Below are 11842 nucleotides of genomic sequence, written 5' to 3' on the forward strand. Positions count from 1 at the left end.
CAAACCGTGCGATCATGAAGTCGGAGACTGAGCCACCAGGCACCCCAGGATGAACCCCTTTAACAAACTCGGCTCCCCAAAAGAGCACGGTTATGGCTTATGCAGAGGCAGGCACAAAGTTAGGATTTGAACCCACGGTTCTTGGCTCCATGCGTCTCGCTATTTCAGGTGTTCTCATCTCTAAAATCTGGGCAGAAGTGAAATAAGACGGTCTCTATTGAGCAGCCCTGCAGCTATCCTACGCATTAAGGAGTCGCTAAAACCACAGTCCAAGCGTGAAGTGTAGACGTTACGTCCGCAGAGAAGAGCCGAACCCAAACAGCCCAGAAGGCCAGAGTCCTAGGATTGGAGTCCCGCCCCCGGGCGGACCCCAAATTCTTACCCGGAACCTGGGCGCGGCTGGGCTGTGCGACTGGCGCGGGTGGGGGACCAACAAGAGAAAAATGCCCGCGACCGGATTGTCGTTGAAATGCCCCACAGTGTCTCCGGAGTGAGGCTTTCCAATTCTAACAACGTCCCTGGAGTCAGCGCCTTTGCCTCTCTCCCTGTCACTCAGCTACCGCGGGGTTGTTTCTTCTCCGTTGCCCCTTCCTTGCCTTTCCTCTTGGTACGCCCCCGCCCAGTCGAGGAGAGGCCGGGCGGCCGCCCGCGTGGCCACTGCGCATGCGAATCCCACGGCGAGGGTGGGGGTGGGTGAGTGGGAGCACGGACCCCGCCCCTTCGCTGCTCCACGCGTGACGTCGCGGGGGGCGCCGGCCTCCGCCCGGCTCCGAGCGGTGAGAGCTAGCGGCAGGCGGAACCGACGCCGCAAGACCGGGAAAGGGATGTTGCGGGTGTTGAGTTCATGCAGGAGGGGCTTGGGGCGGGGGGAGGGGAGGCCCAGGGGCACCACCAGCCGCTGACCTCAGGCTCTGCCCTCCCCCTTCGCGCTTCCTCCCTCTTTCCAGATGTGTCGGGACGGGAGGCAGGGCAGGGGCTGGGCATTTGGGACACCTGTATTTCCCTGGAGCCTTCCTTCTCCCCCCACCCAATATGTTTATCCCGTCTTCCAGATGTTCCTTTTCATAAGACTGTTGCTTCTTGCTTGGCAAAGGGCACTCTCTCTACCTGGAAGCAGAAAACGGGTTTCAGACCTTGGCCCTGCCCCTCCTCTGTTAAAGTCCCCGAACCTCAGTTTCCACCACAGTGTTTTTTGCTTTGCTTCACCTAGTTTTAAAGATCATTATGACACAGAGAAACAGAAAGAAAATGGACATTTGTTGCGTCCCTGCAAGGCCCAAGTACTGTGCAAACTGCTTTATTTGTCACATTTAGTCCTCATTATTTGGTGTTCTTAGAACCACTCTTCACCCTCCTTCCCTTCACAGATCCTTAAGCTCACAAAGGTTAACAGATTTTTCTCACATAGCCAGTGAGTGGCCGAGGAGGCTTCAGACTGAACCGTTTTTGCTCCAAAGTGGAGTTCTTTTCATCAGACACTTCCTTTGTCTAGGCTATTGGCTGGAATTGTTCTTCAGCCAAACCCTAACCCCAGAACAGCTGCTTCCTCAATTTCTCCCCTTGAGAACTCTCCATTTGGGTTCCGTTTTCGAGCACAGTGTGCTCTACTTTGCTTCTGCATTGATCACATCAGAAATGAAATACAGCAGACATTTTTTGAGTGGTGCAGGGGGATGAATACTTGGAGTCAAGAGCCTTGGGTTCTTGTCCTGGCTCTGCCACTATTGGCCGTGGATCCTTGAGCAAGTCCCCTGTCTTTTCAGTGCTTTAGCTTCCCTTTGAATAAAAATGGGTAAGTGCCTTCTGACTCTCAGGCTCTTGTCCAGTTCTTCCTTCCTGTCCTCCAGCAGGCTCTCCGTGGAGGCCCGGACCCCTCTCCTCCCCATGGGCAGCTGCCAGGCAGGGCACAACCTGCATCTCTGTCTCGCCCACCACCCACCTCTGGTCTGTGCCACTTTGATCCTGCTGCTTCTTGGCCTTTCAGGCCTGGGCCTTGGCAGCTTCCTCCTCACCCACAGGACTGGCCTGCGCAGCCCTGACATCCCTCAGGTGAGTACCTTCATCCTTTCCATACAGGTCTGCTCATGCTGCTAATGTCTCACCTCTCACCTTTCTTTTGCACACAGGACTGGGTCTCTTTCCTGAGATCTTTTGGCCAGCTGACCCTGTGCCCCGTGAATGGGACAGCCGCACGGAAGTCGCGTGGATCTCACGTTGTAGGCTTACTGACCACCTTGAACTTCGGAGATGGTCCAGACAGGAACAAGACCCAGACATTCGAAACCCAGGTCCTGGGTAGTCATATTGGATTGAAAGGTGAGATCAAGGAGGAATAGGGGTTGGGCATCAGAACACTTAGGGGTGGGCCCTGTCTCTGACCTCCCCAACCTGGTGACCTTGGGCATATCCCTTGGCCTTAGTCACTTCTGCTGTAGTAAGGGCTAGATACTTTCAGTGAACAAGTGTTTTCTTTCTCCTCTTCCGGCTCTGAGGTGGGTTTGTTTGTTTGTTTGTTTGTTTGTTTGTTTGTTTGTTTTTGAGAGAGTGAATATGAGTGGGGGTGGGGGCAGGGGGGAGAGAGAAAGAGAGAGAGAGAGAGAGAGAAATTCCTAAGTAGGCTCCGACACAGAGAGTGCAGAGCCTGACATGGGGCTCAATCCCATGACCTTGGGATCATGACCCAAGCTGAAATCAAATCAGACAAAGCCATCCAGGTGCCCCTGAGGTTTTTTGGTTCCATCCTTGGAGGTGTAATGAGATGGGGTAGATTTGACCTAATGTTTTTTCTCATCCTTCTTGATCTCTACCGCTTTCTCCTATTGGAGGCTACCTTCTTTCTCCTCGGGGATATTCAAGAAGCATGTCCTCCTTCAATTAAGCAAGTGTCCTAAGTTTCTCTTTTGTTCTTACCACAGCTCTATGTGCTATGGACGATACAGAAAAAAATTAGGCATCTCCATTCCCACAGAGCTTAGAGTCATCTGGGAAAATGATAAGAGAGAGAGCGAGAGAGAGTGTGTCAGTTTATTCCTGCATGAGATTTGGCCTCAAGTTCCTTGTCTGAAACTGGGGAGATGAAAAGGGAGGAGAGAAAGGTGGAACTGTCTGGCTTCTGAGGTCCTTTTCGACACTATCATTCTAAGCATCTCTTGTGAATTACATATGTAGCTGAGTGTGTCGCAGGGGGAGGTCTCTTATGTCCAGGTATACATATGTGTGATCAAAGGATGAGAATAAAGGCAGGTGTCTGATATATACAGACTTGGGGTGATTTTTCCTGTGCTTTTTATTTTCTAAATATATATATATGAGAGCTTTGTTGAGATATGATCACATACCATAAAATTCACACATTTAAAATGTACAATTAAATGGCTTTTCACATACTCACAAAAGTGGGCAACTCTCACCACTGTCAATTTTAGAACATTTTCATTGCCTCCAAAAGAAATCCTAAACCCATTATCAGTCACTCCCCTTTTCCTCCTAACCTCCCAGACACAGGCAACTACTAATCTTGCTTTTTCTGTAGATTTGCGTACTGAACATTTCATACAATATGTGGTCTTTTGTGACTGCTTCTTTCAACCAGCATGTTTTCAAGGTTCATCCATGTCGTAGCACTTACCAGTGCTTCATGTTTTTATTGCCGAATAGCGCTCAGTGTATGAATAGTCCATCTTTCATTTATCCATTTGCCAGTTCGTTGACATTTGGATTGTTCCTACTTTTTTACTATTATGAACAATGCCGCCATGAACATTCTCATACAAGATTTTGTGTGATCATACATTTTCATTTCTCTTGAGGAAAATGAAATACTAAGGAGTGGAGTTACTGGATCATACGGTAACTCTATGTTTAATCTTTTTTTTTTTTTAACGTTCATTTTTATTAGAGAGAGAGAGAGCGCGCATGAGCAAGGGAGGGGCAAAGAGAGAGGGAGAGAGAGAATCCCAGGCAGGTTCCACTCTCAGCTTGGAGGCCAACACAGGACTTGATTTCACGACTCTGTGATCATGACCTAAGCTGAAATCGAGAGTCAGACACTTAACTGATTGAGCCACCCAGGTGTTCCCATTAAATCTTTTGAGGTGCTTCCAGGCTGTTTTACAGCAGTGAATGAGAATTCCAATTTCTCCGCGTCCTCACCAACATTTGTTATTGTCGGTCTTTTTTATTCCAACCATCCTAGGCAGTGGGAAATAGTATCTTGCTGTGGTTCTGATTGGCACGGTTAATGATACTGAACGTCTTTTTTTCATGCACTTATTTGTCTATCTCCTTTGGAGAAATGTTTATTTGGAGTTTGCTTGTGAAAAAATAATTGGATAATTTGTCTTATAATTATTGACTTCTAAGAGTTTTTTTTAATTTTTTTAATGTTTATTTATTTTTGAGAGAGACAGAGACAGAATGCAAGTGGATTAGGGGCAGAGAGAGAGGGAGACACAGAATCCGAAGCAGGCTCCAGGCTCTGAGCTGTCAGCACAGAGCCCGACGCGGGGCTCGAACTCACAAGCTGTGAGATCGTGACCTGAGCCAAAGTCAGACGCTCAACCGACTGAGCCACCCAGGTGCCCCTATAAGAGTTCTTTATATTTTCTGGATACAAGTCTCTTATCTGAGGTATGATTTGCAAATATTTTCTCCCATTCTCTGGGTTGTCTTTTCATTTTGTGGATGGTGTTCTTTGAAGCACGAAGGTTTTAATTTTGATGAAATCCAGTTTATCAATTTTTTCTTTTGTTGCTTGTGCTTTTAGTGTGTTGGTTTAGCAGGCTTTGCGTAACTCAAGCTCACTAAGATTTACTTGTATATTTTCTACTAAAATTTTGTAGTTTTGACTTTACACTTAGCTCTATGATCCATTTTTGAGTTAATTTTTGTGAATGATGTGAGGATGGGATCCAACTTCATTGTTTGCAAGTGGCTATTCAGTTGTCCCAATATGTTTTGTTGAAGAGACTATTCTTTCTTACTGAATAATTTTGGCACCCTTATTGAAAACCAGCTGAGCATGGATGTATATATGAATTTATTGCTGAACTCTGAGTTCTATTCCGTTGATCCATATGTCTATCCTTATGCTAGCACCACACTCTTTTAATTACTGTAGCTTTGTATTAAGTTTGAAATCTGAAAATGTGAGTCTTCAGGGTGCCTGGGTGGCTCAGTCAGTTGAGCATCCAACTTTGGCTCAGGTCATGATCTCACAGTCTGTGAGTTCAAGCCCCGCGTCGGGCTCTGTGCTGACAGCTCAGAGCCTGGAGCCTGCTTCAGATTCTGTGCCTCCCTCTATCTCTGCCCCTCCCCGCCTCAAGTTCTGTCTCTCTCTGTTTCTGAAAAATGAATAAACCTTAAAAAAAAAAAAAAGAAAATGTGAGTCCTTAACTTTGTTCTTCTTTTTAAAAATTGTCATTATTCCAGATTCCTTTAATTACTATATGAATTTTAGGATCAACTTCTCCAGTTCTGTGTTTGCAAACAAGCCCTTGTTCTTTTTATAATGGTTAGAACCAGAATAATATCATGAGAGATTACTCTGGACAAAAATAAAATATAACCCACCTATGATTGCATCACCTAAGTAATAATTATTGAGCACCTATTATGTAGCAAGCATGGGGAATATAGAGATGTATAAGACCCGGGTCCTCACTCCAAGCTGCTTACAGTCTAGCAAGGATACAGACATGAACAGAAGTAAATACCTTTCTTTCTTTTCTTTCCTTTTAATTTTTATTTGAGAAAGAGCTAAAGCATGTGCACAAGTGGGGGAGGGGCAGAGGGAGAGAAAGAATCTCAAGCAGATTCCCTGCTGAGCCAAGTTGGGGCTCAATCCCACCACCCTGGGATCACGACCTGAGCTGATATCAAGAGTCAGATGCTCAACCCACTGAGCCACCCAGGCTCCCCAAAGTAAATACCTTTCAATGTATGTAGTAGCTCACAAGATACAGTGGGAATAGTTAGGAGCCTGCCAAGTGAAAAGAGGCTTTTCCAAGGATTCAGTGCCTGAGCTGGCTTGAGGGAGGTTTAGGGCTTTGCTCTTCCAGCCAGAGGGACAAGCACATACAAAAGTATGCAGATGGGGACCGTAATGGCATGTTTGAGAACTTCAAGGGGTTCATTTTGGTGCAGGGGAAGGAGTGTTGAGTGAGTGGCAACAGATGGACTGGAGAGAGCAGACAGAATCCTATGGAAGGTCTTGTGTGCCAAGCCCAGGTAGTTGAACTTTAGTACGTTGGGCAAACTCACAATTTTAGGCAGAAAAATAGTAGGGTTTTGTTGTTGTTCTTTTAAAAGATCACAGTCTGTTGGCTGATTGTCTGGTAGGAATGCGCCCAGATGGAGGAGGACCAGTTAGGAGGTGGTTGCAATAGAAAGATGATGAGAGGGGGCACCTGGCTAGGTCAATTGGTGGAGTCTGCGGCTCTTGATCTAGGGGTTGTGAGTTCAAGCCCCATGATGGGTGTAGAGATTACTTAAAAAAAATTAAATAAAATCTTTTTTTTTTTTAACATTTATTTATTTTGGGGAGAGAGAGAGAGAGAGAGAAGCAGAGAGAGGGGGAGACACAAAATCCAAAGCAGGCTCCAGACTCTGAGCTGTCAGCACAGACCCTGATGCGGGGCTCAAACTCATGAACCGTGAGATCATGACCTAGCCAAAGTCGGATGCTTAACCGACTGAGCCACCCGGGCACCCCTAAATAAAATCTTTGGGAAAAAAAAAAAGAAGATGATAAGAAAAACTGAGCTAAAACAATGCTGTGAAAAACCGGGACTGATCTAAGAGACATTGGCAGTGTGGGATTGACAGGACTTTGGTAATTAATTTGATCTGGAAAACACTGAAAAAGGGGCATTCTCTTAGAAAATTTTACATGTACATTTCTCAGTTCTCATTACGATATATGTACTGGTTTCTATTTCTCTTTTTTCTCCTTATGACATCATTCTTTTTTCTTACTGCCCGGCCTGAATGTTATTTATTATTTTAATGGATGTAAGGTGATCCATTAAGTGGCTAGGCCATCACTTGTAATGCTTTTCCTAGTGTTAAACATCTCTACTGTTTCTTATTTTTTGGCATTTTTTGTGAAATCACAATACACATCTTGGTATACGTGGCATTTTTCTTTTGAATCCTTACCTTAGGATTAGTTTCTACAAGTGGTATGACTGAGTCCAAGGGTATGGACCTTTTTTTAATGGACAAATTCATTTTGTTGTGGATTTAGAGCACATAGAAGTATACAAAGCAGGTGTAAAAATCTTCCTTGCCTCAGGGTGCTTGATGGCTCAGTTGGTTAAGTGACTGACTTCGGCTCAAGTTATGATCTCACAGATCGTGGGTTTGAGCCCCCCATCGGGTTGTATGCTGTCAGCATGGAGCCTGCTTCATATTCTCCATCTCCCTCTCTCTCTGTTCCTCCCTTGTGTCCCCCCCACCCCCTACTCTCTCTCTATCAGAAAAACAAAACAAAAAATCCTCCTCATCTCCCCTGCACAGTCCACAGTTTGATCGGCATCTTCCTAGTCCCTCTCTGTACCCATTTGAAATTATGACAGAAACAGCCAAATTGTATTTTTCTGAAAGGTGTCACTCATTAAAACTGCCCATTTCCCCACATCTTCAGCAATTCTTATTATTATCAGTCTTTTTAATTTTTACCAATTTAATGAGCAAAGGAATTACCTGACTGTTTTAATTTACTTTCTCCCGATTATTAGTGAGGTTGAACATCTTTTGGTTTATTGGCCATTTTTGTGCCTCCGTGAATTTCCTGTTCATATCCTTTGCCCATTTTACTTTTATTTGTCTTGCGGTTTTGTGGGGGGAAAAGAAAGAAAAAAATGGTTTACCTTTATCTTCTTGATTTTTAGAAGATCCTTTTACATTCTGTATAGTAAACCTTTTTGCCAGTTAAACATAGGTATTTTCATCCATTCTGTTACTTTTTTTAAGTTCTCTTTCACTGTAGAGAAGTCTTTAACTGTTATGAGTTGTTTATTGCTCTCATTCTTTACTCAGGCTTTTAGGTCTTGTGTCTTTTTTAGGAAGGCCTTCCTCACTTTAAAATTAGAAAATATTCTTCTGTATTTTCTTTGGGTTTTGTTTTGTTTAGTTTGTTAGTATAGGTCTTTAGCACATCTGGACTTTATTTTGTAGTGTGAGATGAGTCTAACTTTTTTTTTTCCACAAATGGAAATCGTTCCAAATTCACTGACTAAATAGGCCATCCTTTTCCCGCTAATTTGAAATGGGGTGTGAACCTTTCAATGGATTTTGGTACCTAGTAGAAAGCTACTTTCTTAAAAAGGACAAACTAGTTTATACAGACTGACATTGGCAATGTGTATCTGCCCCAGTTTCACTGCAACTTTGTGAGTACTGGTATGATTACTTTATTGATTGTAAGCTAACTTAATTTTTTGTTTATATTGGTACACAGTTATTGTCATTTCTCAATGACATGATGATGGCACATAGAGTACTTTATTGAATAGCCTCAATGCCAAAACACCCGGTACTGTAGGAAACCTTAGAAATGAATGTAAGTCTGAAGATGGATGGCTTCCAACCCACCCTCCATTTTCTTCCAACCCCTCTCCTGTGTCTCTCATAGGATCCTCTGCAACAGAGCTGGTCCTCATTACAGCCAGGGTGACCGCAGAGAGGACCCCAGGAACCTGCCTGTATTTTAGTGCTGCCCCAGGAATCCTGCCCGCCAGCCAGCCCCCCATATCCTGCTCAGAGGAGGGAGCAGGAAATGCCACCTTGAATTCTAGGATGGCTGAGGAGTGTGTCAGGGTCTGGAGCCACGAAGGCCTCGTGCTCACCAAGCTGCTCACGTCGGTAAGAACCTCAGGTTGTTGGGGTTTCATAGACTGCCGTGCTGAACGCTGTGTCTTGAAGGCTTCTGGAGGCAGTTTTACCTAACAGAAAAAGGCATAGGGCTCTATAATTCTGCCTCAGAGGGGGTGTGACCTTGAGCAAGCATCTGAGCCTCTCTGAGTTGTAAAAATGGAAACATCATCTGTAAAATGGAAAACATAATATTATCTCCTGATTCCAACAAATAAAGATGAATGAGAATTAATGTCAAGTGCTCAGGACAATGCCTGGTACATAACAGAGATTTGGATAAACGACAGCTATTGCTATTAATTTGTCTTTAAACAGAATAAAGGAATTTGGAAGCTGTAAGAAGGGGCAGAATGGGCTAATTGCTATCATAGAGATGTGAGCAAAGTGTTATTCAGACATGGAGTAAGGAGCAATTAACCCTAACTTGAACATTTATGGAGAGTGCTTCACAGAGAAGGTGGCATTTAAGAAAGGGAATTGTGTACAGTAGTTTATAATGTACCAAGTGCTTTCAAGTTCATTATCTCATTTGATCTTAAAATAGCCTTTTGAGGTAGCTGTTATTATCCCATTTTACAGATGAGGAAACAGGCTTAGAGGGAGCGAATTGCCCAAGGCCACACAACTGGTTAAGTGGCAGACACAGGATTGCAACCTCTGCCTTCTGACTGTAGTCCCAGGCTTTGTCTGCCCTTTCACGGTGACCCTTGAAGAGGAGGAAGATGTGGATAGAGAATGCAATAGAGGGGGTTCAGGAGAGGGGGAACGCATTTCAGGCAAAAGGACCGGCACAAACACAGGCCTAGAGATTGAAAAGTGCTCGGCCTTCGAGGGCACTGCATGCTGAGGGGCTTAGGAATGACTGAGGGGAAGAGACAGAAGGGATGCAGAGGCCTGATTATGAGGTACCGTGATGCCAGGCTAAAATGCTACAACTTGACACTGTAGGCCAGGGGGTCCAGTGGTGCTGTGTGGAAGGAGAGAGACCAGTTAGGAGGCTGCTGTGTACTCTTTCCTCACACTTGCAAGGACCCTGGTGAGGAACATCACCTGGGAGTTTAGAACCAGAGAAAATACTTGTTTCCAGACCTGGCCCTACTTGAACATATTTAAAACGTGGATAGTAGTGGACTTTCCTACCTCCTAGAGACATTGTGGGATTTCACGTAAATGGCTGGGCAAGAAAGCAGTTTGTAGACCATCGAGACAATTAGCTTATACAGAAATTACATTTTCTCTTTGGGTTCTCCTTCTCTCCTGGATGTAGAGAGCCCTCTCCCCCATGGGGGCTTCTCTCTGTAGTTCTTGGCCTGGGGATAAGATGTCTTCCCAGGGGAAGATTCTCCACCCTCCCTCTCTCATTCATGCCTCCTTCCCTTCCTGTGCCCATCCCTAGGAGGAGCTGGCTCTGTGTGGCTCCAGACTGTTTGTTTTGGGCTCCTTCCTGCTTCTCTTCTGTGGCCTTCTCTGCTGTCTCACTGCTGTGTGCTTTCACCCGCGCCGGGAATCCCACTGGTCTAGAACCCGGCTCTGAGGGCGCTGGCCTAGTTCCCAACTTGTTCTCAGGTAAGGTTCTTTGCCCCAGTCCTGTGGGAGTAGGGGATGGAGTAGGGGTGGCAATTATAACTGAGATAGAGTCATTCCTTAATAATATGGTTTGGTTTTATTTTTGAACTTTATGTAGATGGAATCACATGCATTCTTTTGTGACTGACTGCTTTCAGTTAACATTCTGATTTTTAAGATTTCATGCACAGCTGTAGTTCACATCCAAGTTTTTTGGTAACAGTGGGAGTCAGGAGGGTTCAAATTTGATGATGCATCCTGGATGCGAATTAGGGTTGTCTTGCTTTTGTCCTGACATCGTGATACCCATTTTTATGATGCAGCTTTTGTAAAACTCAAATTGAACAGCTCAAAAGGATCGGTGATGCCCATTTACTAGGCACATACTTTGTGCCCAAGCATTTTACATACACCTCTTTTCCATCAGCCTTCACTGCATTTAGAAAAAGTTGATTCTGCTAACAGGACCTTTGGAGGAACACACCTCACAAAGGTAGCAGTGGGTGGGGGATATATTGGCTAACCATTTCATGTGTCAGCTCATTAAAGAAAAAAAATTTTTCTGTAAAAAAGTCTCACTCTGTCAGATGGATCTCACATAATATGCAAGTTACCTATTGTGCAGCCAACTCTTAAACTATTCTCAGCTTCAACAACTGGCTGCTGTGCCCTAGGAAATAACCTTGGGAGAAGCGGCAACTGCCCAAGCCCAGGGAGGGGCTCTGGCCAAAGGAACTGGATTGCTGAAAATCAACCTTGCTTATTTTGCTCAGGGCTAGACTTCACTGCCCTATCCATCTGCCTGGGATGGGAGATGGTGGAACTCTCTTAGCCTTTCTTAGATCTGAGTGGACTGGGAAAGGAAGCCTCTCTGGCTCCTAGCAGATCCTGGGGTCCTGAAGTTATCCACCCCAGTCAAGATAAGTGCTTGTACCTATCTCTAGCTGCCATTGCCTCTGCTCCTTCCTTTGCAGCCATCCCAGAGCTTCCCCCAAGGGCCCTGTGATCTGCCCTGGTTTTTAATTTTCTTTTTCTCCAGGTGTGAATCAACTCCTCTGGCCTTTGTTCTGAGTTCGAAGAGATGTTACAAAAAATGGAGAGCTGGAAAGTGGGGGGAAATAAAAGGCTTTTTTGCCCAATGTCGCCCAGGGTGTTTATTGGGGATTGGATGGAGGTGGGAATTTCAGGGCAGACAGGTTTGGGGGACTTTACCTTGTTGAATCTTCAGTTTGGGATAGAGGCTGGCAAAGGGCGTGGATTACTGCAGCTCTATCCTTTTGCCTTTGGAAAACACCTTTTGATCGCAGCTCTGCCACTTTATGTCTTGTTTTCTTGTATGAAATAAGGTCGATAGTTCCCACTAGTTGATAGAATTAGGTGGGTATGGTCATGGAAATGC

At 45.0% G+C, this 11842-nt stretch overlaps 1 protein-coding gene across 4 annotated transcripts; it reads left to right on the forward strand.

Annotated features, from left to right (window-relative positions):
• Nucleotides 1-621: 621 nt before the first annotated feature.
• TMEM219 (transmembrane protein 219) lies at nucleotides 622-11582 on the forward strand. Of its 4 annotated transcripts, none has more exons than XM_025920125.2 (6): nucleotides 622-776; nucleotides 1851-2049; nucleotides 2127-2316; nucleotides 8636-8865; nucleotides 10274-10443; nucleotides 11483-11582. In XM_025920125.2, the coding sequence occupies exons 2-5, from the start codon at nucleotides 1885-1887 to the stop codon at nucleotides 10409-10411; spliced, it is 723 nt and encodes a 240-aa protein (XP_025775910.1). In that variant the 5' UTR covers nucleotides 622-776; nucleotides 1851-1884; the 3' UTR covers nucleotides 10412-10443; nucleotides 11483-11582. The 4 variants fall into 4 exon arrangements, with proteins under 4 accessions (XP_025775910.1, XP_025775911.1, XP_086548571.1 ...); XM_025920126.2 differs by having other exon boundaries at nucleotides 623-776; nucleotides 1848-2049; XM_086692445.1 differs by lacking the exon at nucleotides 622-776 and adding an exon at nucleotides 881-1280.
• The last annotated feature ends 260 nt before the right edge of the window (nucleotides 11583-11842 follow it).

The sequence above is a fragment of the Puma concolor genome, chromosome E3 (genome assembly GCF_028749965.1).
Source record: "Puma concolor isolate L17-30 chromosome E3, mPumCon1.1.hap2, whole genome shotgun sequence".
Lineage (NCBI taxonomy): Eukaryota > Metazoa > Chordata > Mammalia > Carnivora > Felidae > Puma > Puma concolor.